Source organism: Dysidea avara, chromosome 10, assembly GCF_963678975.1.
Source record: "Dysidea avara chromosome 10, odDysAvar1.4, whole genome shotgun sequence".
Classification (NCBI taxonomy): Eukaryota; Metazoa; Porifera; class Demospongiae; order Dictyoceratida; family Dysideidae; genus Dysidea; species Dysidea avara.
The window spans coordinates 17,936,300-17,963,022 of record NC_089281.1 but is presented as its reverse complement, the minus strand read 5'-3'; the positions used below and the strand labels follow the sequence as shown (position 1 = coordinate 17,963,022).

At 38.0% G+C, this 26,723-nt stretch overlaps 2 protein-coding genes and 2 long non-coding RNA genes across 11 annotated transcripts; 2 read left to right on the top strand and 2 right to left on the bottom strand.

Annotated features, from left to right (window-relative positions):
* Positions 1 to 580: 580 nt before the first annotated feature.
* Positions 581 to 6,794, bottom strand: LOC136268089 (uncharacterized). 2 transcript variants are annotated; one of them, XR_010706871.1, is made up of 3 exons: positions 6,452 to 6,787; positions 6,123 to 6,390; positions 581 to 2,938 (listed from the first exon to the last, which is right to left on the bottom strand). It is a non-coding gene; the product is annotated as an uncharacterized lncRNA (long non-coding RNA). The 2 variants fall into 2 exon arrangements; XR_010706870.1 differs by having other exon boundaries at positions 6,123 to 6,794.
* On the top strand, positions 6,583 to 20,874 carry LOC136268088 (uncharacterized). 6 transcript variants are annotated; one of them, XR_010706865.1, is made up of 3 exons: positions 6,583 to 6,604; positions 20,575 to 20,660; positions 20,716 to 20,874. It is a non-coding gene; the product is annotated as an uncharacterized lncRNA (long non-coding RNA). The 6 variants fall into 6 exon arrangements; XR_010706868.1 differs by having other exon boundaries at positions 6,591 to 6,609; XR_010706866.1 differs by having other exon boundaries at positions 6,599 to 6,617.
* On the top strand, positions 8,304 to 12,407 carry LOC136268087 (uncharacterized). 2 transcript variants are annotated; one of them, XM_066063319.1, is made up of 7 exons: positions 8,304 to 8,524; positions 8,900 to 9,858; positions 10,057 to 11,264; positions 11,312 to 11,464; positions 11,516 to 11,704; positions 11,758 to 11,890; positions 11,964 to 12,407. In XM_066063319.1, the coding sequence occupies exons 2-7, from the start codon at positions 8,904 to 8,906 to the stop codon at positions 12,245 to 12,247; spliced, it is 2,922 nt and encodes a 973-aa protein (XP_065919391.1). In that variant the 5' UTR covers positions 8,304 to 8,524; positions 8,900 to 8,903; the 3' UTR covers positions 12,248 to 12,407. The 2 variants fall into 2 exon arrangements, with proteins under 2 accessions (XP_065919391.1, XP_065919390.1); XM_066063318.1 differs by having other exon boundaries at positions 8,307 to 8,524; positions 11,949 to 12,407.
* Positions 20,875 to 24,998: 4,124 nt separating the features above from the next.
* LOC136236812 (NGFI-A-binding protein 1-like) lies at positions 24,999 to 26,411 on the bottom strand. Its single transcript, XM_066027044.1, has one exon. It carries the CDS (start codon positions 26,409 to 26,411, stop codon positions 24,999 to 25,001), a length of 1,413 nt encoding a protein of 470 aa, XP_065883116.1.
* Between the last annotated feature and the right edge of the window lie 312 nt (positions 26,412 to 26,723).

The following is a 26,723-nucleotide window of genomic DNA, read 5'->3' as shown; positions in this document are numbered from 1 at the left end:
TGCTTGAATATTGGAGCAATTTTGATAGTTATTTAATTCAGTCAAGCGTTTATTAAATATATGCTGGCATGCTAGGCAATTAGTTTTCTGAGATAGAGCCTGTTTGATAGTTAAGCGTACTCATTGCTTTTATAATAGTATTGTTTAATAAATTAGTATTTTTATTAGAGTATAATGACTGTTCTATTAGAGTATCCCAATCTTCAGACAATTCAAAATAATATACTTACCCCAGTTACTTTACAAATACACAACAAAAAGTGTTATACTAGTTTCAAGGAGCTCTCCTTTCTTGATGTTTTCACAATGAACTTACTATAGTTTCTAGATGAGTAATTATAACTTTACATTTGCTAAACTTTAAAAGGCATATACATACCACAACAATTTTGCCTTAAAATTAGAACTCCTTGGCTATCTGTGCATGGACAACAAATGCATCAATTGCTATGTGTATAGCAATGATACATGTATACAATTGCAATGTTGTTATTAGAGATGTAATAACATAACAAAACATTGAGCGCATCTTATATATCAAACTGATCTGAAACGCCTCATTTAAGTAGTTTGAAGACACTTTAAGACCAAGAACTTGCACATACAGTAATTCTTTTTGCGTTATAAAATACATATTAAATGATTTTGAATCATCCTATATATAAAACTCAAGTCAAACAGCCTATAATTAATGTACATACATGAGCTCAACAATGATTTAATGTTTCTACTAAAGTGCATTAAACAGCCATCTGATCATTTTGATATTTATTTATTTTATTTATTCATTTATATTTTTGGCAAAGAGGCTAAAATAGCCTGTACACCAAATCACGATAGAAAAAGATACATATTATTAGTCCGATGCATATCCAGCTTTGACTTGAAGTCGTTCAATGAGTGTGCCTCAATAATATACTGCGGTAAACTGTTCCAAGAATTCACTACACGATGAGAAAAAAAGTTACTTCGTAGCAAACAAGAAGAATGGCACCTGTAAATTTTTAAATGATGTCCTCTGGTAATTCCTGGTGACTGTGAAAAAAATTATTTACATTGATATCCACTAAATTATTAAATATCTGATATAGAAGTATCATGTCACCATGCTGACGACAATAATTAAGTGAAGGCAACCTTAATTCTGTGAGTCTTGTGCCACAGTCACTATCATGCAAATTGTTTATCGATTTTGTTGCTCTTCGCTCAATTGTTTCAACTTTCTTTTGGTCTAATAAGTAGTGGGGTCCCCATATTACATTACCATACTCTAGTATAGGACGTACCATAGATCTGTAAAGATGAACCAACATGTCAGAGTCTAAATAAGAAAAACTTTTTTTAATCAACCCAAGTATGTGGTTTGCTTTGTTGGTTACAAGTGAAGTGTGCTCATGAAACTTAAGATCTCGATCAATCATAACCCCAAGGTCTCTGACAGATTGTACTGGTTGGATGACAGTGCTGCAAAGGAAATAGGTGTATTTTTCTTTAGTGCCAAGATGTAAGATGTTATACACTTGCTAACATTGAATTTTAGTTTCCACTTAAAATGACCATTCAGAGAGGCAATTCAAATCCAGTTGGAGTCGGATATAATCTTCGTGTGACTTAATGCATCTAAAGATCTTGATGTCATCAGCAAACAGAAGAATTGGACTATCAACAATATCAGGTATATATGTCATTCACATATACGTTGAAAAGTAAGGGCCCCAAAACAGACCCTTACATGGGGCACACCGATAAGTACATCAGCCCAGGTGGGACAACTCACTATTTCCTTCCAGTAAGAAAACCTTCAATCCAAGAGAGAAATTTACCCTGAATACCATATCCATACAACTTGCTCAGCAAGTACTTGTGTGAAACTGAATCGAAAGCTTTTTGGAAATCCAAGTATGTAACATCCACAGGGAATTTGTTATTCAAACATTGTGTCCAATAATTCATTGCACAAAGTAGTTGGCTGGTGCAAGACCTTCTTGCAGTAAAACCATGTTGACTTGGTGAAAATAAGTTATTACTCATACAAGCAGAAATACTGTCTTTGATGATAGACTCCATCAGTTTTACAATTGGGGAGATAAGACTAACTGGTCTATAGTTACTGGAAAAAAGCCGGCTGCCTTTTTTATGAATAGGGGTTATGTGACCACGTTTCCAAGCATCGGGTATGATTTGTTGTTGAAAAGACTTCTTAAAAATAATAGCAAGAGGAGAGCTGATTTGTAGTGCTGTTTCTCTTAATGCAAGGATAGGCCAGCCATCAGGGCCAGAGGACTTGTCAGTTTTCAAGTTGACAAGCTTATTGTAAACAATGTCGGCATTAATATCAATGTCAGTAATGGGTGACACTTCACGGTTAAGTTGGAAAGTTGGAACTGAGGTGTCATCTGATAATGTAAGAACACTTGAAAAATAAGTATTAAATATGTCAGCTATCTCACGGCTATCTTGCGTGACAGTTCCATCAGGTTTTTTAAGGCTGGAAATAGTCGGTCTTACTTTTAACTGGGAATTAATGTAGCGCCAAAAGCACTTGGCGTTTGATTTGGCATTTTGAGTAACTTCAGTTTTGTAATTCCTCCATAGATTCCTGGTTAAGTTTCGCAACAAATTTCTAGCTCTGCAATAAACTTGGTAGTCAGAGTTCAGTTTGGTAGAGGTATATTTTTACCAGAGTTTCTTCTTTGTATTTCTAAGATATAGAGCTTGTTGAGTCATAAACATGTTCTGCTTCTTATTGCTAGGTCTCTTATATGGTACACATTCTTTTAAGCATGATTCAAAATGTTTAGCAAAAAAGTCCCAAGATATCCATCAACATATAAAATTTGTCAAAAGCTCTACAAGATCCGGAAATTCTCACAAGTTAGTTCATTCCAGCTCATCTTCTTCCATACATCAGCATTTCTATTTTAGTAGAATCATCAGGCTGTGGATTCATGAACATAATTTATCAACTATCTTATTATTATTATCATTATTTATCAATACTGTGAAACTTCAGATAGAAGGTTACAGTGGAACCTATATTACGGACATTTTGGGACCCAGAATTTTTGGCCACTTTTTGCTGTAATATAGAGGTTTTCCTCTTTCAGAGGTAAGAAATGTATCAACTATTAACCAGACCTTTTGGGACCAAAATTTTTGTCCTTATTGTGGAGGTTTTTTCTATCGTATCCTTAATTCGGGGAGTTGGGTTCCACTGTATACACAGTTAAAGTTTAGCTATTAATTCTTATCTCAGTCCAGGAAGAACTTGCACCAATTTTAATCCTGCACTTTTCATATTGTCTGTCCCTGTTATTGATGTTCAACCCTTCCAATTTCAGTTACCGTATTGCCTTGAATAGTGGCTGGTCTTGAATAGTGTCCTGGACTTGAATAATGGCCTGGGTAAAAAGTTGCTCTACATGTTTATTTCACTGAAGTAGCTTTTCACCCAGGCCACTGGGTCTGGCTGAAAGTTGCTCAAAAGAAATATATTCCCGGGCCACTATTTGAGACAATACGGTAACTTCCATACATTTAACACTATTAACTTTGATCAATGACTCAACACACTTTACTTTTAATTCACTCATGCACACACCATATGCATAGCTGTATAAGTAGCTTAAATAATAATAATTTTTCAGGTTGCAGGACCGTTGAGTTCTGTAGACCTTCAATTTTCATGCCGTTAAGTTTTAATAAATAAAAATAAAATGAATTGCTACTCTGTCATCCTTCTCGTTTTTCCTGCATAACTGCCTTGTTCTGTGCATGGTTATATTAACTCTATTTCATCAACATTCCTTCCAACTATCAGGATGGCTAGATCATTGTGTTTCTTTACTAGTTCTTTTTCCTTCATCTTGGACATAGCTAGCAACAGTTAACAATAATATAGTAAAAGTTCAGGAAATATACCTTTGCATGACTGGCTAAGTCATTTATCAACAGAAGCTACCTGCTTCAGACTTCAAATTAGACAGAGTGTACTTTATGCAGTAGCTATGTATGCATGCAGAGTATGTACAGGTCTCAAAAGTATAGCACAATGCATGTACATGCACCCATTGCGGAATACAAGAAAGAGTTTGGAAAGAGATGTATTAGTCACCATCACATCATCACTATCATGGAACAAACAAAATAAATGTGCACCACAGTGTGGTGTAACTTAAACTCAGAAGACATGCTAGGCACACATTTGCACAATAGACCAAATAGAGTATCAAACACTTCTAATAATAACACACAATTCTTTGATCCTTATTAAGGCTATGGCAAAAGAACCAGTTACAGGTGATACGTGCATACTTGCTACGGCAGAGAGACAGATTCTTTTATCTTGTAGGCAGCGAATGACTGCATGCATGGTGACATAATCTAAAGCCTATATAGATGCAAAGTGATAGTTGTAAGTTACAATCAAATTAGTTTTCAGTAAGTTTACATGCATGGGATTTGCAATAGTATCAGAGTAGCTAGTTACCATCAAAATAGTACAACGTATATGGAATTTCAATGCAAAACTATATGCTTGTTCAACAAAGTTCTGTAAATATATATCCACATACAAACAACAGCTATAAGCTGTGAAAAAAGTGGTGCAGCCTTGATAAGCTTGGGTGAAGAAAGTTGTGAAGTCACTGAAGGGTGGTGGCCAAGAAACGGCTGCAATGTTATTAGCTAATGAAAATAAACTTTAATAATGCATATGGCGCAGTATTTATAACCTTGGATGAAAAAATTGTGTAATCAATAAATGGTAGCAATATGCATACTTTTCATGATTGATTTTGGCCTGACAAGGTTTACTATTTTAATCAAATAAAGTGGATCTGCCTGCATTGATGCATGCATGAAATTGCCATTTTCTGTCAATATATATACCCACAGTGTGGCATGCTGGCACTACCGTGTGTCTGATTATTACCAAATTCAATTTCAGCAGGAAAAAAAATTTCCTATAGGGGCATGCCCAGACCTCTGGCCTAAATACAGCATGTGAACATGCCGAGTGTACATGCTAACCATATAGTTACCATTTTTTCTAGCCCCCACTATCTGATAGGTCAGCAACCAATTAAATAACACCCAATATCTCCTACAAGATTTCAGATATTAGATTTCTGGTAAGTTTCACAGATTTCCAAGGCTTTTTTGGATGTCTGAAAGACCACAGATACAAAATTTATGTTTAAAACCACACATTATGGCTGGAATATCTGGGAAAATCTGGAATGAAAGACTTTGGATTCAAAAATCAACCTATGACATTTTAAACTTGTTGCTGACCCCTTGCCACTATCCTGTTATCAAACCCACCCCTCTGTTAAATCCTAGATAGGACTATGGCCTCCCTACAGTGTGTGATAAAGTGCCCCTGTCAGTTGTTCACTACTGGAAGCATGGAACTGTTTGCTACTATGGCTGCAGAGATATTTAAGAGAATTATGGTTCATGTATAGCCTCAAGCGTTAAAGTGTTCAGCTGGTGGTAGCAAGTAGTCATGATTTCAGTTTCAGTTAAGAAATTTACAAAGCATACAAAGTTTCTTGTTTGCAGGTTTCAGTCAGCCAACAAACTGCTCTTACCAGTGTGCACTTCTAAAGGCTCAGTTTGTCACTTCAGGGTATCAATGTGATCATTACTGATAACAATGTGGGAGACATCCTGTATCACTGTGTGTACATTCCCAATATGAGAAAATTGCATTCACAATTACTTTATGACATACCATCAAGAATTTATACCATAAACAGGGAAAGTTTCGCTGGGAAAAAGTTTTGCGGTTGAAACTTACTGAGACTATTTGTGGTGAAAGTTTCGCGGTAAACCTTAAACATAGCTATATAATACACCGTAAATTATTGATTTAGCAGGAAAACTTTTCCGGCTTGCTTTGAAACCGTGAAAAATGTGAAACTTTTGCCCAGTGAAACTTTCCCCATTTCAGTATATACGTGCAATATAGAATCCAGTATATTATATAGTTATACAACGGCCACGAGTGCTCTGCCTGATATAAACGCACGAGCCTGAGGGCCGTCAGGCCCGAAGGCAAGTGCGTTTATACAGGCAGAGCACGAGTACACGTTGTATAACTGTTATGTACCACTCACCTAATAGGTGGGAAGAGTCTCACAAGACAGCTGTAACACTTATAAAGGCCAGGTTTCTAACATCGATTGTGGGTAACCAAGCCAGACGTTGCGATGACGTTCCCCCTGTAGTACTGCAGCCACCTGAGATATTGAAAGCTAGTACGCTATGGGTTATATCACTAACCTGCATTCGCTGTTCGACTCTCATCATGTAGTGCTCAGCATGCCATATAGACTAAGCACCAGACTAATCACCATAGTGATTCTCTCGAGCGAAAAAAAGCAGCTAAATAGACGGTTTAAGTAAACTAAACCTAACTGCTAAACGATACTAGTCTAATTCTTACTATTGACACTGGCTAAACTCGAATCTGGTGGCATGACAAAACTGGTTCCCACAATCGAACGTAAAGGTTAGTATTATTTAGAATATATTTGTTTTATTGAGTCATTGTCGAAGTGGACTACAGTTTAATCTGGGCTAAGATGGCACCAGACTAGTAAGGTGTATAAGTACGTTTATATATATGTAGACTAGAGTTGTGGCCACCTGCGTTGGCTTTTTCGATCGCCATTGGCTGCTTGTAAACATTATACGTATTGGTGACGTTATGGCCCACAATCGACCTTTACATGTCAGGCTATAAAAGAATTCGAGTGATCTGTGAAGTGTCTTTCCACCTATTAGGTGAGGTGTCGTAAGTGGTCTTCGCCACCGGCACTTGTGCTATGCTGCACAAAACCGCAGCCAGTGCAATATCTGTATATTGCACTGCGGTCGGTGCATTATAACTTATAATGCACTCGTTGTGGTCTACAAAACCGCAACCAGTGCGTTATAAGTTATAATGCACTCGCTGCGGTCTGCAGCAGTGCAATGTACAAATTATGGCACTGGCGGTGCCTTTGAACTGCCCACGCAGAGTGGTACATATACCCTAAAAACATAGAATAGAGAAAGATACTTAGGAATCCAATGGTCCATTGAATCTATTGCTGTGCATGCCGCAGCAGTCTGCAAACAAATTGTGACTACCATTTTTATTATATCAATTTTAACAGTACACCTATAATATACACATAAGATCAACATGTCTCATTCACCATAATTATGCTGTCTGTATAAAACAATTAATACATAGACAAAACTAACTAAAAATTTTCATTGTAAGTTCTTGTATAGAGGCTATTCTATTATTCACCTTATGTAGTTATACTTTTAGTAGTAAGCTCTTTGTCAAGTTTTCTCAAACCTGTTTCTAGCTCTTCCAGCTCTGCAATACGTTCAGAAAGGTTCCTTGATACTTTGCATTCCTTTCCCTTGTATAACTCCCAACTTGTTGATAAAACTGAGTAAGCATCAAACACCATACCACCAAGAGTTAGTACAACCCCTGCAGTTTTAAATATAACAGAGATGGTTCGGAAGGATGACACGGTAGCCAATTTACATCCACTAAAGTCAAGCTTTGCAGCACACCTAATAGCATATGTTGATTCGGTTAAAAACTGGCGAGTGAGTGTGATAGATTTTGTTGGAGTCAGTGCAAGCTTGGTGGCTTCATGCAGTTCTGCAGGTGCAATAAAAGCTTTGCAAATTGTCATACCACTAAATGTTGTTCCAACGGCTGTTTTTGGGACTCGAATTGTATCCAGTACACCTCCAGCTGTAGATATTAAGGCATTTATTGCTATAGCTGTCAAGCTTTTCTTTTCTTCGCTACTTATAGAGGGAAACATCTTCATAGCTATTTCTTCACATAACATCTTCACTCTGTTGTATGCATTTTCAGCTGCATTATAGTGCTCAAGGAATTGATCAATTTTTTTCTCTGTTTTCTTGTAGTCTGAGGATCCCAAGTAAACATCAGCTCCTTTAGCCACTGTTGTTGCAACAGATCCACCAATGGTAACAGCAGTGCCTACAGCAGTCAATCCAATGCTTGTACCCAAAGTAAAAGGAGCAGCAGCTATTCCTCCCAGGATCATGGCGCCTCCAAAGAAAGAAGTTGTGCCGCCACCAATTATGGCCACACTACTACGCTTGTGTCTTTTATCAACTTTACTCTTTACCTCCTTAACACCTGTTATCAATTCTGGTAGGTGTTCTTCCATGTACTTCAACTCGTTCAGCATTTTAATGTATTGCGACACTGCTTCCTTAACCCATAGATATTCTACTCACCGGGATATGAAACGCCGTATACTCCCCATACATTAAAACGGCCCATCCGCACCTCTAGTAAATTGGTGTTAAACAGTAGTGACTTTCTTGAAGTCTTGAAATAAAGCGAAAATCAAGTCTCCAAAAGTTGAATCCTTGTTGTTTAGACAATTATTCACTGTAAGCCTAATTGTGGGAGGCAGCAGCGACTATTGAAGAAGGTTGAGTAAATTGGTGATCCAACACTCTGCGAACCGTAAGTCTCAAACGCTTTCACGAATCAAGGCCAATTTTATGTGGCAAAGATAAGCCAGTGCGTCTAATCGAACCGGCATGTCTTCAACTGAATTGTCTCTACCATTGTCGTTTTATTAGTCTTTGCGGTCGACATCCATGTACATCTTTTGTGAACCCTAGCGTATCGCTTCATGGCTTGATCAAGCTAATCTTTTGTTATTCCATAAAGAAGGCCTTGATTCGTCGAACTGGTGGCGTTTTGGGTACTGTTGATATTCAAACATGCAGATACAGAATTTTAAAAAAGTGTTGTTTAGGATTTTGTGTACGTGTAAAGTAATTTTTTTGGTTTAACGCGCAGGGCTGTGTATTAAACGTATGCTGTCTATTGTAGAACTATGCCAGGGGGGCACAAGCTGAAGCTTTCAAGTGTGAAGAGTTACAGAAAAAAGAGAAAAGAAAGGCTAGCAAAGAAGACGACATCGACTGTTGCTGCTACATTACCATCAACCGATCCTGCAACATTACCATCAACCGGTCCTGCAACATTACCATCAACCGGTCCTGCAACATTACCATCAACCGGTCCTGCAACATTACCATCAACCGGTCCTGCAACATTACCATCAACCGGTCCTGCAACATTACCATCAACCGGTCCTGCAACATTACCATCAACCGGTCCTGCAACATTACCATCAACCGGTCCTGCAACATTACCATCAACCGGTCCTGCAACATTACCATCAACCGGTCCTGCAACATTACCATCAACCGGTCCTGCAACATTACCATCAACCGGTCCTGCAACATTACCATCAACCGGTCCTGCAACATTACCATCAACCGGTCCTGCAACATTACCGTCAACTGATCCTGCAACACCACAATCATCAACTATTGCTGCAACATTACCATCAACATTGCGTACAGAAGATGTTGCAGCATCAAGCCTAAGGGTATCAGTGCCACTCATTTCATACACTTGTAGTGAAACTAAAAGTTTGGATGAACTACACAGCCGTTTAATGAAGAATGGAGTGTGTTCAGGTTGGCAAGTAGTTGAAGCAAATTTGAATTGTCTTGCTTTGGCTAAAATGAAGCTTGTGCCTTCCCCTTATGTTGTTGCGTCAGTCCAGATATATTCAAATTTCAATTATAGTGTCACCATTGAAGGACATTCCATTAGTCTGGCTAAGCTAGGAGCAGCTGTGTGTTCCAAAATTTCTTGTATCAGTGATGCTTTATTGCTGCTTAGAACAATTGACCAATTGCACATGTGTGAAGGGAACTTATGTTCAGAATTTACAGAAGTCGTTCAGCATAATGAGGGAAAATTCCTTGGGACTGATCGTAAGTTTTAGTATACACTGATGTGTTGTTTTGTGTGAGTGTCCTTATAATCGTTGTCTAATATGAGCAATTTATTACTATGCTGAATATAGATTGAGTACATTACCATTCTCCATTGCAACAGCTCCCTTCTTAACATACGCAGATTGTATAATTTTGTGTGCATATTTATTAACTTTTTATTTAATGTTTATACAGGGAAAACTGTGGTAGCAAATATTGCAACAGTTGATGGGAAGCAAACTATCAGGCACCATGAATGCTACATTGTTGTCAGTGAAGGCACAATAAGGTGCAGCAAGTGTGCTGCTCATCGCAAATCTCTACAGTCAGCTGTTTCCAGACTCACTTCAAAAGCAAAGACTGTTCCTTCACCCAGTTCACATGTTGATACCTCACCTAGCAGCCATACAAACTTAGACTATTTGACATCATCCGAAACATCACTCAGAGTGCGCACATTGCAAGGCAGGTATAAAGCTAGCAAAAAAGTTATCAGCCGTCTCCAAGAGAAAGTAAAACAGCTCACTGAAACGCAAGGACTTACAGTTGAACAATCGTTGCATGATGATTTGGTCACAGTGATGGATCAACATGAAAGTGAGATCACTAAGCAACATGAGGAATCATCATTCCAGATGCTGTTTTGGAAGCAACAACGGGAAGCTTTGAAGAAAGGCAAAGGCATTCGATGGCACCCTCTTGTAATTAAATGGTGTTTGTATCTTCACCATTGCAGCAGTAAAGCCTATAAGGTGTTGAGAAATTCGAAATGTTTACATCTGCCCTCAGAACGCACTTTACAGGACTATACCCATTTCAACACTACTGGTGCAGGCTTCTCAGCTGCTACAGACAATCAGCTAAGGGAGTACGCAAGGCTCAGTGCAACTCCAAATCACAAAAATAATGTTGGATTGCTGTTTGATGAAATGCATATAAAGGAGGGGTTGGTGTTCAGCAAAAACACTGGTAATTTAGTTGGTTTTGTAAACTTGGGAGATGTTAACAATGATTTTATACGTTATGCTAATTCTGAGGCAGATGGTGAGAGCAGCTTACCTTTGGCTAAGTCTGTGTTGTTTATCATGGTCAGAGGCTTGACTTCCAAATTAACATTTCCATATGCTCAATTTCCAGTGGATTCCATCAAAGGATCACAGTTGTACCCACTATTCTGGGAGGCAGTTCATCGACTTGAATGCATGAGTTTTAAAGTGTTCACCTGTACATGTGATGGTGCTACCTCAAATCGACGACTTTATCATCTGCTCACCAAATCAGAGCCTGAGAAGCACAAAGTGCGTAATAAATATAGCAAGGAAGAACGATATATTTATCTGATTTGTGACCCGCCCCACCTCCTTAAAACAATCCGTAACTGTTTTTCATCTAGACCACTATGGGTAAGTGTCTTTATACTGACTTATGGTGTCAGCCATAATTATTATAGCGTTGTGGAAAGTACATCAGCTGGCAGCATGTAGTGAGCCTCTATCGTCGTACAACAGGAGCAGGTACAGGAGTTTCGTTGGTGCCAAAGCTTAAGTATGAGCACCTTCACCTCACTTCTTTTTCTAAGATGCGAGTTGACCTTGCTGCGCAGGTATAGTAATAACTATATAAACTACCTTATTTTATTTCATAACACATATAGGTACTCAGTGGGACTGTATCCAGTGCAATGAAGTTAACAGGAGGAGAAGATGCCCGCGCTACAGCTGACTTCATTGATTATATCGATAAATTTTTTGACTCTCTAAATGTGGACAATCTTAATGAAGGCACACGGACAAGGAAGAAATTTCAGGAACCATACTATCTCAAGGATGATTTTCGGTTGAAGGTGAAGCTCCATGATTTTGGTTCTAATGCTATAGCTATTATACATTCTTCTAGTGGTTAAGTGATGATTTTACCTCGTACATGAACACGTGGAAAACATCTGTGGAGGCACGAGAGGGCTACACTGCTCAGCAAAAGCAGCGAAATCTGTTGAGTGAACTCACAATGGAGGGTATCCAGATTACAGGTATGTTTATATTATGCATACAACTGATATTACTAGCAAGTACAAACATCTTTTATAGTGTCATCATTTGTAGAGTTTGTACCATTAATTCTGAGTCAACCAGGTGTGACCTATTTTCTAAGTGAGAAATTATGTCAAGATCCCCTCGAGAAGTTTTTCGGACTCCAGAGGCAACGAGGGAAATCAAATGATAATCCTTTGCTCAACGAAGTGCAGAAGAACACTCAAGCTCTACGCGTGGTTGGTGACATCAATGTCAAGTCTATTGCTGGAAACTGCAGAGGCAAAAAAAGAGATGCTATTTTTACAGAGACTAATGTACAATTGCAGAAACGCAAGAAGTCTCGGAAAACATAATTAAATGTAACCACATGATTCACTTTCACATTGTTATGTAACATACTTTATTACGTGTACTTGATAAATACTAAAACAATTTCTTTCTCAATGATTTTGATTTCTGTGTGCTTTTTTTGTTCTTTTGCTTGTATTGTTCCATAAATCCTTTTGCAAAAGCATTTCCACGAACTGTCGTATACAAATCAATTGTCATCTTTAACAGCTCATCTCCTATTTCAGTGGGTGTGATGCCAATTGCAAGGTCCCAGTAGAACCCGACATCCACATCACCTAGTGCCTGGTCCAAAATCAAATGTTTCACATCACTCAGTTGGCTAGAATCACCATCAAACACATTGCGGCATATTTTCTCAATAGCTATCAAGCAATTGTAAAACATCTCGCTTATGTGGGTTAACCCACCACGATCAACTGCTTCAGTCCACTGTGCGCTTTCCAACCCTGTAGGGAGGTCTGACTGTAGTAACAACAAAGTATCGACATATGCTTTCTTGGTGACAACTTTTGTGTGTAACTGTTTGATAATGTACCCACCAATGTAGTTGATGGTATTCATTTCTTCAAAAGTCAACTGGTGTTCTGGATTACTAGAATCTGCACATTTGGTTTTGGTATTGACTTTGGCTCTCAGCATCTTCTTGAAAACTTCCTCAGTGATGAACTGATAAAACAGTGGGTTCACCTCCACACCAACCTGCTCCAAAAGCTTCTTCCACTCCAGTTTTAATGTGTCCCCAACAGCTAATTTATGAAATGCTGGCCACAATATGGAAAGATTCAAGGTGGTAGCAAATATTTTCTCTAAAAGGTGTACCAATTTGTGAGAAAAAGTTCTGCTGGCTTCGTGTTCTAACAAACGAGTTGCTGCAGAGTGAAAGAAACGATAACTTTCTACTTTTTGATCACTATATCTCGGCTCGCTTAGTACTTCGTTGCACACTTCTGTAAAGTAGTTAACTTCCACCCGTGTGCCAACTTCATCAGCAACAAGAGCTGTACTCTCGGCCGTTCTGGTACTGGTATCAAAGCTTGTACTAGAAGTCATTTCACTACCACACTGCATTCACACACGCGCTCAGTTCAGTAGTATGGAAATAATTTATCAAGCGGCGTCTAAGATAGAAAGGTGTTGACAGAGGTGCGGATAGAGTCGTGAAAAACAACCAGTTTCATATCCCGGTGAGTAGAATATCTATGCTTAACCTTTTCGTGGACTTCCTTTCCAGCGTGAGTGTACAGAAAATGCTGCAGTTTCGCTTTATCTAAAGCAGCAGACTGGAGGGTGGTTAGCGTTAACTTCTTGCTAGTCATGTTTCTACAAAGTCACTCTTTACTAGAGAATAAAGTCCCACCAGAATTCCAGGAAATACCACAGATATTTATAGTACCACCACATAATATCTATGGAACAAGGGGCCCGGGTGACATACAGGCACCGAGACAGGCACTCACTGTATTGTAGGTAGATCTGCGACAGCGGTCAAAGTCTTGATCCGTCCAAATTTTGCTTTTACCTGTGACTAAGAACTTTTTTTCAATCTTTGACCGGTGACCTAGAGACGATATTTCAGTACTTTTCGATTGTGGGTTGGAAATTTTCACCGTTAACCGTTGGCTTGGCACGAATTTGGTGGCCTTTACGTTTGACTTCGACTTTGACCGCGGTCGCAGATCTACCTACAGTGAGTGCCTGTGTGTCGCCCCCTTGATGGAAATACCATGGCGAGAAGCGTGTGATCGTACCATAGATACTATAGCCTATAGTATCTATGATCGTACGAGGTGTGGCGCTATGACGTATTTCTATGACATAATTGGAGTGGGCTCCCTTTTCCCTCCCCCTCTTCCCCCCATCGGTACATATGTAGAGTGGCTGTGATAATTAAGAGTCACTTAAGTTAAAGCACTGCAATCACCTAATACAGTGACCCCAATATTTCATACTACTTGTAGGGAAATGTGTAACCATAGATACTATATGCTACATTATCCTAAAATTTACTTACCATGTATTGGACGTTTGATCTTTCACTGAAGCCATATAAGTGTTGCTATTACAAGTCATGGGGTATTATGAGTCACTATGTTCACAAGGTCACCATTTCATGTCAAATTATTTTGTTATGCAAGAACTCTAAAGATCGTCAAAACACCTTAGTTAACTTAGCACGTACACTTCATGTCTTTGTCCTGCTTACTACATGTCAGGGGTACAGGTAGTTAATCTGGAATGGTATTTCTATAGTGACATAGTTTAAAGTTCTGTGTAATCTCTTAATTGGATTTGTGGTTAGCTTATGATCACTTTCTAAAGTGGTAGCATCCCTTTCATCTTAAACATGATTCAACCTATTAAATATATTTTTTAAAGCCATGTTACCCACAATACCCCCTGACCCATAATACCAGTACCTACTCTAATATCTATGGCTTGATCTATGGTCAGTACACATCATTCGATTGTTTCGAAAAGTTTACGTAACAAACATGGAAAGTCTCACGCTAGGTTCATAGTCTGTCAGTGCCCGCCACTTTACCTCTCTATGCGAAAGGGTGGGGACTAACTAGCTCCTGTGAATGTTGGGACCTATGAGAGGCTTAAAGCGCTGTTTAGCATCCGTCAAAGTATGAGAAAAATTAACTAGAGTATAGGGACAAGCTGCAATGAAAAGTACTGAATCAGAGTAGTACATAAGCTTCATGTCCAGATACTGTAAAACAGTTAGAAGTGAATTTTTCCCCTAGTATGCTACGGAGATTCTACAATCAAAATGCGCAGTAGGGATATTCACTTTTCAGTTGTTTTACAGTATCTGGACATTATGCACTACAGTACTTTCATACTGTATGATGCTTTGACAGAGTGTAATCAGCTATGTTGTTCTGCCCAAGACATAGTATGGGCTGAGAAAAATGGGGAGAGGGTTACAGCACTTAAGTTAGTATCCAACACAACCAAGTAGTAGATCACCATGCAGCTTGGCAATTGCATGGTTCCAGGTTCAATGCTTGGTGATGTTCAGATGCAGTTACTGTTTCTGTTGTTTCCTTGAACAAGAAACTTCACTCACATGCTACCCAGCTGTTTTTTTTTAGTTTGGCAGTACCTGCCCCTTTGCATGCAGTAGATAGGAAGTAACTCTATGTGAAGGGGCAGGCGCTGCCAGACTAGCTGTTTTTATGGGGACCGGAAGCAGTTCACCCATGCAGCTAAATGGGTCACAGTATTACAGGGATGTAGCTATCCAGGATTTTTTCAACCAGATTACAGTGGTAGTGAGTTATATGTATAGATGTAAGGGTCTGGTGGCCCCCAGCCACTGACAGATTTTGCTTAAATTTTACTTCAGACTATTTGAAATATACATAGTTCCCTAAATATCATTTATGGTTTATGCATATGGTTTGCCAGGTATTGTAGCAATCTTAAATAATTCTGCTAAATATCATGTTATTCTTTAATATTATAGGCTGTATTCTGTTATGAATGTTCTATTAGAGTAATTTTTACTGCTCAATAGAATACATCTAACTGCTTTATCTGGCCATAATAAAGATGTTTCAGTGCATAACTGCATATAGTTACCCTTTATCTATTTTTGATAAATCTATGTTACTTTCCTATTACTGTACGCAAGGAAATTTTGACGTTAAAAAATTTGACGAATTGGTTTAATTTGTCAAATTAAATTCGTCAAATGTTTATAAGCGCCTTTAAAGTACAGGTTTTTGTCTACAATTTCTTGATTTTGTCAACATTTTATTCATCAAATCTGCTGAAGTGTGAATTTGTCAAATTTTTCTTACGTCAAAGTTTCCTTGTGTATGGTACACTCTAACTATATACTGCTATAAGTAACACTTCAGGCTTCTCTTATAACACTTGACCTTAATTATCAACTTCTATCTAGCATCACTTATTATACATATGAACTTGCAGTAGTGTGTTTATACAGGCTGTACTGGCAGTTTGACACTATTACCGCAGACACATGTAGAGGCACCGGTTGCAGGTTCGGTGCTTTTAGCTGGAATGTTATTGAAGTTGGGGGGATATGGAATATTACGATTTTTATTAAAGTTATTTCCTTTGGCCTACTAATTAACACAAGTTAATAGTTATATACAATCTGGTCAAGTGTACCATTATTTGTTCCTGATGGGCCTGGGTGGTCTTATTGTTGGAACATTGTTTTTAAATAAGTAAAATGCCAAATATGATATACTATCCCCCATACAAAGTATTATGAACTATTGGTATTATTCCTACTAAACAGTACTACCATGCTGTATGAGTACTGTTGCAGAAGTTATTAGTGCCCACCTTCATTACTATTTTTTTACTTTGTATATATATATATATGTGTAGCTAGCTCTAATTCAGGTCAATGTCAACTTGTGTATATACTATGCTGGTGTAGCAGCTGGCTGTATATACACACCTTAATTTCCATGCCATAGATAAATAATAACAATTATATATTTTGTATTTTGAAAAATTACTTAGTTTTTGTATTTTTTAGTTTACCTATACCAACAGTATAAAATTTTCATTGGGGCATGCCCCAGACCCCAGAATAGCATCCACTTCTGTTGAATGCTTCAAACTTCACATTGCTGCACCTCTTCACTTTTTAGCCTGTATATATATAACTACTCCTGATACTATGCTAACAGAAGCAAGCATATAAACAACTGTATCAATCCTACTTATTTTGGTGAAGATTGTTACATAATTTTCTGGGGAAGCTTCCCCCAGAATGCAATAGAAAATTTGGAAACCTGCCACCAAAATTCCTGGAGCCACCCTTGAAAGTATTCAGCAGATGAAGCCAGAGTCTGTCTGTGAAATACACATATGAAGTAAAGTGTGTATATTAATTGATAAGAAAATTGTCTTAGAATAACACTCAATTGTGCCCCATAGGTCTATTTTATTAGAGTTGTACTAGATTACCAGGATTTTGATCTTTACTACTCCTATAATGTTGTGGAAATGTGTGTTCCACATAGCTAGATATCACATGATTAAATAATAATTGGTTGAAATACGATGAATGTGCATGGAGAGAATAAACTGAGAATTTGGCCCTGCTAATATCCCATTGCATTGCAGTTATCCTTTGATCCTTATTGCACCATCAATAGTTGATGATAAAGAATTATTAACTCATGGTCTATTGGTTGCTGAATGAAGATGGTATATAGCTATTCAAAGTTGAATGTAAGTATACTGGACATGGATATGTCATTGGGGATGTACATACGGTAGTATTGTTGAGTACTTCGTGATCTGTTACAGATTATACTGTTATACACAGTATGTTGCTTTGTACTAACAAACATGCATGTGGTACAACAAATCTGAACAGTTAAAGAGGATAAAAACGTTATTATGGTTGGACATCAGTTTTATACAAAACCTCACGACATTAATTGAAGACATCAAGTTGGCAGAATGCAAATTACAGAATGTATTGTTTGTAAAAACATGTTGCTCTATGGACATACAGATCTGGTAAGACAGGAGAGTTTTAATTGGATTACAATATAGTCATTGATTGAGCATTTACCAGATTCTTTCTGGTCTCACCCCCATGACATCCATGTGGCCTGCATGGGGGTGAGACTATAGCCATACTTAAGAAAGTTTTAAGTTATCTGGCCATGAAAAGTTATGAGCAAGTAGTATGGTGTAGATGTATAGAATATGCTGGCATAGCTAATAGCAATAATAACACAATACCATGCAGTGTAGGCAATACAATAGGCACTGCATGGCCTTGAGGATCAGTGAAGGTTGCATGTTCTTATGATGACTTGGACAATCACTGATAACAACGTGAACACGTAAAACATTTATACACAAGCAACAGATGTTGTAAGGGTATAGTTGAATGCTCTATTAGAATATTTTGTTCTGAGTATTTGATATACTTTTGCAAATCAATGCAAGATCAATTTTGATATACCTGATCAGACCCTAGATCCACCCCTGACTTATATATTTCTGTGAATATCACATGTGGTCAGTAGTGATGCTGGCATATACCAATAGCAGCTCTGCAATGACTTTTGAAGTGTATCATATTTTGAAAAACGAAAAATGACTATCCACCCTCACACTTTTTTTGGTAAACCTCTGATGATAAACTGTACATATGTGAATCAACTTTGCATTATATTGACATTAATTATTATTATTAAACACCATACACTCGGCATGCTGCACTTATCACCACTTAAGAAACATCTGAGATCAACAATTTTAAATGACTGCATCATTTTTGTTCATGATCAAATATTCCATTTAATTTTGACAGCAGTAGGTAAGCTGATACAACCCTGTGTTTAGGTGTAGCTGGTGCATTGATTTTTTTTAGCAATACGTTTACTGTCCATGTACTCATTAATTTATATATAAAATTCTAGTTTTTGATTGACTGATCATGACAACAAACAGCACCTGTTATTAAATTGCACTTTAGTGCTTTAACCAAACCATTTAAAGAGGATATAAAGGTTAAGCGTGTCTACCTAAAACGTGCAACTTTGATTAAGCATGTGAAGTTGTTTACACCACGTATTGGGGAAAAAAAAACGTTTGTTAAGTCATATAGCTATATGATTACATGATATATACTATAGCATGTCCTATGCATGCATGGTTTCCCTATGTTTGTTGATGCCTGTACTGATACATACAGGTTATTTAACATTATCAAATGCACAGAGACTAATAACTTTGTGTACATGATGGAGTTTGCTCAGGCTTGCATGCCTTAATAATATAGGCTATCAGTTTTTATGATCAATCACCAAAATTAATTAAGTTCCTGTTTTCTTCTACACTTGTGAATGTATTTATGCTATAACGATATACATAAGAAAATTAATTTGTGCATAGTTTAAAGAATTTTTCTATATATTAAATATAAAAGTTCTGAAGAAATGCATAAGCACTAGCAATAACTTCAAATTACAGTATGATAATTATAAGCCAGTGGTCAAGAGGGATTTAGATTGCCACATACATGGTGTACTGTATAGCCTGAATATTTTGAGGGGCAAATATTTCAAGGTTGAGCAATGTTGCTAAAAATAAAGTTTTCGTGGATTTGCAAACACTCAAGACTTTATGGAGGTCTAAACATTTCAAGGGTAAAATTTTCGCTGATAACACCCAAAACCACGAAGTCAGCGAAAATTTCCTCCTCAAAATAATTAGGTTATACTGATTTTAACATGCTTATAGCTATATATGGCACAGCTATACAATCACCTCTGCACTGATTTCTGTGAAGGAACAACACAGCTATATACAAATCCTATTAAGTGAGACTGAGTTGCCAGATGGGGGCATGGCCCCCAGCCACTGAGAGACTTATACTCAACAGATTTCATATAATGTATGACATGATTAATGTGATGGTGAATTTATCAGTTATACCCCAGGGAAACAGCTATATACCATATAGGGGCTACACATAATTAGACACATTAATCTACTGACAAAAATGGGCATAATTGTTTTTGATTTTCAATTAAATGAAGTTCATCTTGTACATCCAAGTGATTGATATAATAAGCACAGGAGGTCTATCTATCAACATGCCGACTAAAACTTATAGTTATATGTAGATTAGTAGTCATGAGCTCATGCATGCTTGTTTTACATCACCAACAACATATTACTTCAATGCAACTAGACAAAGCATTTGTGTATTATACAGCAAACTGTTTTGTATTATACCCTGCATTAAATTATATATCCAGACTTCCTGGATACATAGTCCATTACAGAGGAGTTCCTCTACACTGTATGTTGCTGGAGAATCAAGTCATGATCAATGTCAAGTTTCTCACTCCACAGGATTTAGCCGTCCCTAATGGGATACAGTGAATCCTCCAAAATAAACTGGGGCTAGACTAAGACACTTCCACGTCACCATAATAATTAACGGTGATCCACTCTGGGTCAGACCCAGACAAAATACAAAATTTGACCCAGATGACCTGACCCAGTTTCAACACTGACGTGTAAGTACATGCATGTGTGCAAGCGAGCGTGTGTGCGTGTTTATGCTTACAGTGTAGAGGATTAAGTCAATGTCAAAACTCTTAATCCCTGAACTGTACTTACACAGACTTTAATAGTAGGATACTGTGTATTATGGGGCTGTCCCAAATTTCCAGGTCAGTTTACATGCTAATGGATTTATTGGGATCACATTATGCAGGTGTCCTCATTTTCAAGTGTCTGGCTAATAGGTTCCATTGTAGCACTTAAGTAGTATGTTAAATGTACCTACTTATTGTTACAGATATTGGTACTCCTCAGTTGAGTATGCATTCCATCAGGGAGATGAGTTGTACTAGTGGGGTGTGGCAGGCTGTGCAGCTTTACAAGGTCAGTAGCCCCACCCACCAATAACATCATCACAAATAATGTTTCCTTCCTGCAGGCATTCTTTAATCATTATCCTACAGTGGATGCTGGATTCCAGTCTGTCTAGCAGCAGCTACTTTTATGACCTAGCTGTCTTTTAACTGACAATACCACTTGCAACTGTTTGCTGTATAGTCACTAGTATTATTTGTGACATCATGAACACTTGATTATACGGGGGAGTATTTCAAATAAGTGCCTTAAACTTTATAACACTGATTATAAGCACTCGTAAATAAAATTTTGTGGTGCTGCTGTCTAAATTCATTGACAGAGTCTCAAACTCCAGAAGGCTATTTGCAGAAGTTTTGTGACATTGACACTACAAGGTAATAATAATTTGGCCTATGCTATATTTTGCTGCTGGGTTAAAAAGTTTTGTAACTCACTTGTGGTGAAGTTTTTTTCTCCTTTCTGCACCTTTTCAAACATCTTTATTTAAACAGGCTGTAGGACCAGGTGTCCTACAGACCTTTAGCACCTTGTGCTGTGTTATGACTTGTTCTCTTATAACAATCATGTATCAATCTTTGACCAAGATGGAGTGTTTGTAACAGCTTTGGGTCCAGTAGCTCTGCTGGTGGTCAATTCTCTCATCGTTACGGAATAGCTGTTAGCCCCATGTATGTTGTTGGAAATTTAGATTCCTAAGGTCTCAGTAGGAATTAGCTAGCTAGCACTTAAGTTTGGCAGCACATGAATGAATAACAACATGCAGTACAGCACAACAATCAATAGTAACATAAAACTTACATTCATCTCTCTGGGAAAGAGGGGACGTGAGCTCTCCTAAAAGTTTCTTTAAAGATTGAGATACTCTAACCGCAGTCAAGTACACTTTAATAGAGCATACATGGTATTAACAGATTGGTTAAAGACCTTTACTGTTGGAAATGGTGTAAAGTTTGTGGTTTTTAATGGAGGAAGGAATATTTTTAGAGCAGGCATTGTAGCATGATAAATGTGGGTGATGCAAAACTGAGCTTAGTCAGTGTTTTTTAGTTGTTTGATTGTTTACATGTCATTCCATTTGTGTTACTTGATACTAGAACATGTCTGTACTATGTGTAACACAATAACTACATGTATAGGGGGTTATACAAATAATATGATCAAGATTTATTCATCCTTAAAATAATTATAGCCATCTGTTGAGTGTTGGACCATTAAAATATTCAGTGGCTCTGCTCCCAGATACCTGCTGCCGGTAATTTAGTGTTATCTTTTTCAGTGTGATATTTTGTAAGCAGGTATTTTCCACGTGCATGGATGCCATTCTGGGGGTCTGGCCATGGGGCATGTCCCAATGAAAAGTGTTCAGGTCTTGAATACAATTTTACTGTGTTGCATAGTATAGGTAAACTAAAAAAATACAAAATATGATTGTTTTACTAGGGTATAATTGAATTCTCTATTAGAATATTTTGATTTGAGTATTTGATACTTTTGCAAATCAATGCAAGATTAATTTTGATATACTAGTTTGACCAGTTTCTGGAAACCTAAAAGAAACCCTAGATCCACCCCTGATTTATATATTTCTGTGAATGTCATGCACATGTGGTGGGGTTTGCTCAGGCTTGCATGCCCTAATAAAACAACAATCATTATAGGCTATCAGTTTTTATGATCAATCACCAAAATAATTAAGTTCCTGTTTTCTTCTACACTTGTGAATGTATTTATGCTATAACGATATACATAAGAAAATTATAGTTCTATAAGCTCCGAAGTTATGCATAATGAACAATAACTTCAAATTATGCCAATGATAATTATAAGCCAGCTAGTGCATGCATGCTCATGAGTGATTTACAGATTGCCACATGTATGCATGGTGTAACATGTTTATAGCTTTAGCCACTTTATGTGGCGCAGCTATACAATCGCCTCTGCACTGATTTCTGTGACTGAGTTGCAGATGGCCGGGGCCCCCAGCTGTTGAGAGACTTAAACTTAACATATTTCATCTAATTTAAGAAATGATTAATGTGACAGTGAATTATCAGTTATACCCCAGGGAAACAGCTATAGCTATAGGGGCTATATACATGATTAGACAAATTAATCTACACTGTTAAAAATGAAGAGTAACCACCACTCTAAAGAGTTCCCAGTGTAGGGAGGATTTAACACCCCATGGAGAGTAACCAACACTCTGAAGAGAATAACCATTACTCTGAAGGGTAAGTGACACCATGCACCTTCAGAGCATGTGTTACTCCTTTAGAGTAATGGTTACTCTCCAGGGGTGTTAAATCCTCTGGGAACTCCTTAAGAGTTGTGGTTACTCTTAATTCATCTTAACAGTGTATACTGACAAAAAGGGCATTGCATACATGCTTTTTATTTTCAATGAACGAAGTCCATCTTGTACATCCAAGTGATTGATAAAAAAAGCACAGGAGGTCTATCTATCAACATGCCGACTAAAACTTAGTTATATACATGCAGACTAGCTCATAAACGCTCGTTTTACATCACCAACAACTATATATATATATTACTTCAATGCATGGCCTAGAAATTTTTACTCCATGCATGAATTGGAATGAATTCATCACTCGATCTCAATACATCATTTCCATCAATTTAATGCATGCAGTTCCTTATCATTTACCAAATCTGTTGATAGCTACAATATTAAATATAATAATATATATATGAACGCTCTATTAGAGTATACTTGATTGCTCTCACAATCTTCAATGAAATTTGTATTTTCAATGTCCTCTCTGTAAATATGCTTCCAAGCATGCATGAACATAATGTTATTACTCACTCAACTGGCTTTGTGCTGCCAAAGTTCCTATCCTGCATGCTGTATACTTTAAAAGTCTAAATTTCAATGGAGTCACGGGTTTTCTGAACCCTTCAAAACTCCTCCTGTCCCTGCAGCATGTTATAACTACACATCTTGCATATACTATTATAATGATTGGTGTAGGAGAATATTTACATGGTGAGTGCCTGCATTTTTCAAATCTCAGATCATGCAGTCTCTATATATGCATCCCAGTCCTTGATGCATGTCTGCATGCCCATGTCATGCACTGTAAGTCCTTGATTGGGAATTTTACCCCTTAGCTATCACCAAGCATTACGAAGAAACATGCATGGCAGAGATTTTGGAACCTATAGTGATCGCTAAAAATGAAGTGTGTCTGACACAACATGAAGTGTGTCTGACACACCAATATACACACCAACTTGACAAGTTCGTGTGTATATTGTGACATTTTGGTGTGTCAAATCATACATCCTTTCATTATTTCATTAAGGTGGACAGAATCCGGGTGGCCTGCATACTTGATTAAGTCACGATGGGATGCCTTTTTTTTAGCCCTATAGGTATTTGTCCTGCTGTTTCACTTTAGGATACTTACTTAAAGATTTTTGCTTGGGCTCCTAAGCTAGTGGTAAACACCTCGTACAGGCTCTGCCTTCTGTATTCGCCCTCCAGTGCCTAACTGGTTATAATTAAGTTGATGATTAATAAGGTTACAGAACAGTGGGAACTGGTACATAATTATGTAGCTAGCTTGCATATTTAGCTACATGCTTAATGTGCATTGTCATGTCATGCACATGCATATACATTATGCATACAAAATAATGTCATTCATGATCTGACATCACCATTGAAGATATGATCTGACATGACCATGCATGCATTGAAGATATTACACAACTGTGAAGATTATTACACAACTGTGAAGATTATTACACACACCTGCATGTGTGATCATGCACACATGTACACTGTTACACCGGTGTGGTCATGTGGCACACACTGTCACACCTGTGTGGTCATGCACACACTTGAAAATATTACAAAGAACATGTACACAATATACTGTAAAAGGACATGTATGCTCACAGTATAATATGTGCAATCAAAACCAGATACATTTACAAAATAATCTCAACATCTTAATGCACAAGTGGATGACATGTGACAAAGCTACCATGGATGTTCGTGCCAACAGTGAGACTTGTAACAGCACATCATGGATTCTGTTTGTCTACATGGTAGCTATAAGGTTTCTTCTGCTGAATTGAAATCATCCATGCACTTAGCATGTGTGTGGTATGGTGTTTGTGTCTATGTGCTTAGTTACGGTCACTCCTCTGCTGCAGCTAGTGTAACTGAGCCCATCTAACAGACCTGTTGATAGTTTGTGTGCACTGCTTCATACTCAAAGGAAACCGAATCAGTTTAGCTACATTTTCATTTGTTGGGTATTACATCAATATAATTATTACAATACACTTAATTTTAAACAAATATTATTCACATCACGTGGCATTAGTGTCATAGCCTGTATAGAGGATTGGATTGTTCATATTGACAAGTGAGAATGCTGCCTCGCTGGCTGCCATATTAACTCTTTCTAATATTTCACTGTTTGACACTCGGCTATAGTCCGTAGTACTGGAATTTTGGAATGCAGGCTGAGATGGTACAGCAACTTGGAATATGGAAGTTGGTTGGTACGTGACGACAGTGGTTGGAGGTGAAGACGGACTGCCACTGGGAGAGGTAGATACTGGTTGTTGCATGGCATCCACAGGAGTAACATATACAACAGAGGTTGTCGTTTCTTCATCCACAGCACTATCTTCACTAGCTTCATGGTCATCATCATCTTTATCATGCTGTAAGGTGTTCATATTATGTATATTAGGTCCCATCTCCATCATGGCCTTCTTCTTTGCTTTATCATTGAAATAACGGTCAGATCGTTTCTGTCTTTTCATTAACGTATTCATTTCACTTTGGTATCTCATACAAGCATTCCCCAAACTCTCAATTAGTGTCTGATACTGGTGGACGGCTGGGTAGTCTTTGGCAACTTGTGCTTCCTCCAGAGCACGTATCTTGACAGCTTGTTCTGCTTTGTTCTTGCTAATCATTTCTTCTAACTCAGACATGCGAGCCAATCGTCGGACACGTGCAGTCACTGGGTCTTCACGAGCTCTCCCTGTGTTAGGTGGCACAACAACTTGTAATGGCATAGTATCTTTGGAACGGGAAAACCCGTGTGCATAATTAAATCCACCCTGTTTCACTGCCCTTCGTGACAAGGTGAGTAACTCATCACGTCTTATCAGTAGAGTTGGGTCACGCAGGCACAGTTGGGTAGCAGCTTCGTTAACGTTCAACTCGTAAACAGTGAGTCCTTCAGATTTTCGCTTGTTAGCTCTTGAAGAACGACCATAAATGCTAGCAGCACTTCGTATTATTTCCATTCTCTTGGCGTCCCAGATTTCTGGAGTAAGTGGCGCTGGCCCCAGTGTAACCTGTATTGGTGTCTGATCGTCAACCAGCTCGTCAAAGTTTGATGTAGCAGCGCCAGGCTTGATGCACGCAGGAAGAAACACAGTCGAGTTCTCTCTCATTTGACTAGGCAGAGATTCCTGTGTAGCCTTAATCGTGGTGACACTAGGCTGTTGAAAGCGAAGTTGTGAGTCGAACGAGGAGTTAACAGTCGTAGGAGGGGGTAGTGTACTCGCATCTTTGTTTAACGCCTTCTTAAATCTTAACAGGTGTAATGGCTTCTTGCTCAGTCCGACGATATCACAAATTTGATCAAGAACAGTGTCGTTTAGTTCCCTTAGTTGGCCAACGTCGTCAGCACCTTGTTCTAATAACGCATCCTCATACGCTAACAAGTTTGCGGCTTCCAATAAGGAGTGAAGGGTCGACATAACAGGTGACAAATTCGATGCCTCAGGTTAACAAACCGGTTAAACGATGCCCAGGTCAAATGAAGATCCTTCACTGGTGAATTACACTATACACAATTCTTCTCGAAGAGATTTGATCAGTAAAGAAAGCAGGTTAGTACCAGCTTGTACACAAACGTCAATTTGACACGGTGCTTTGTGTAGGATTGTGAATCACGTGTTGTTATTGTTCTTGTCACTACACAATACATGATGCGCATGCGTAAACGACCACGCAGAAGCCGTGTGGTTGATGATGCATGAGATAGTTTACCAAATTTAGATAAACCGTAG

What these genes read in the sequence shown, in the direction of transcription:
- LOC136268087 (XM_066063318.1), top strand. Translation starts at nt 8,904, where the DNA reads ATGCCAGGGGGGCACAAGCTGAAGCTTTCAAGTGTGAAGAGTTACAGA. An exon ending in AAAATTCCTTGGGACTGATC is followed by an intron (nt 9,859 to 10,056) that starts GTAAGTTTTAGT and finishes ATGTTTATACAG; the next exon opens with GGAAAACTGTGGTAGCAAAT. An exon ending in TTTCATCTAGACCACTATGG is followed by an intron (nt 11,265 to 11,311) that starts GTAAGTGTCTTT and finishes TAATTATTATAG; the next exon opens with CGTTGTGGAAAGTACATCAG.
- LOC136236812 (XM_066027044.1), bottom strand. Translation starts at nt 26,411, where the DNA reads ATGTCGACCCTTCACTCCTTATTGGAAGCCGCAAACTTGTTAGCGTAT.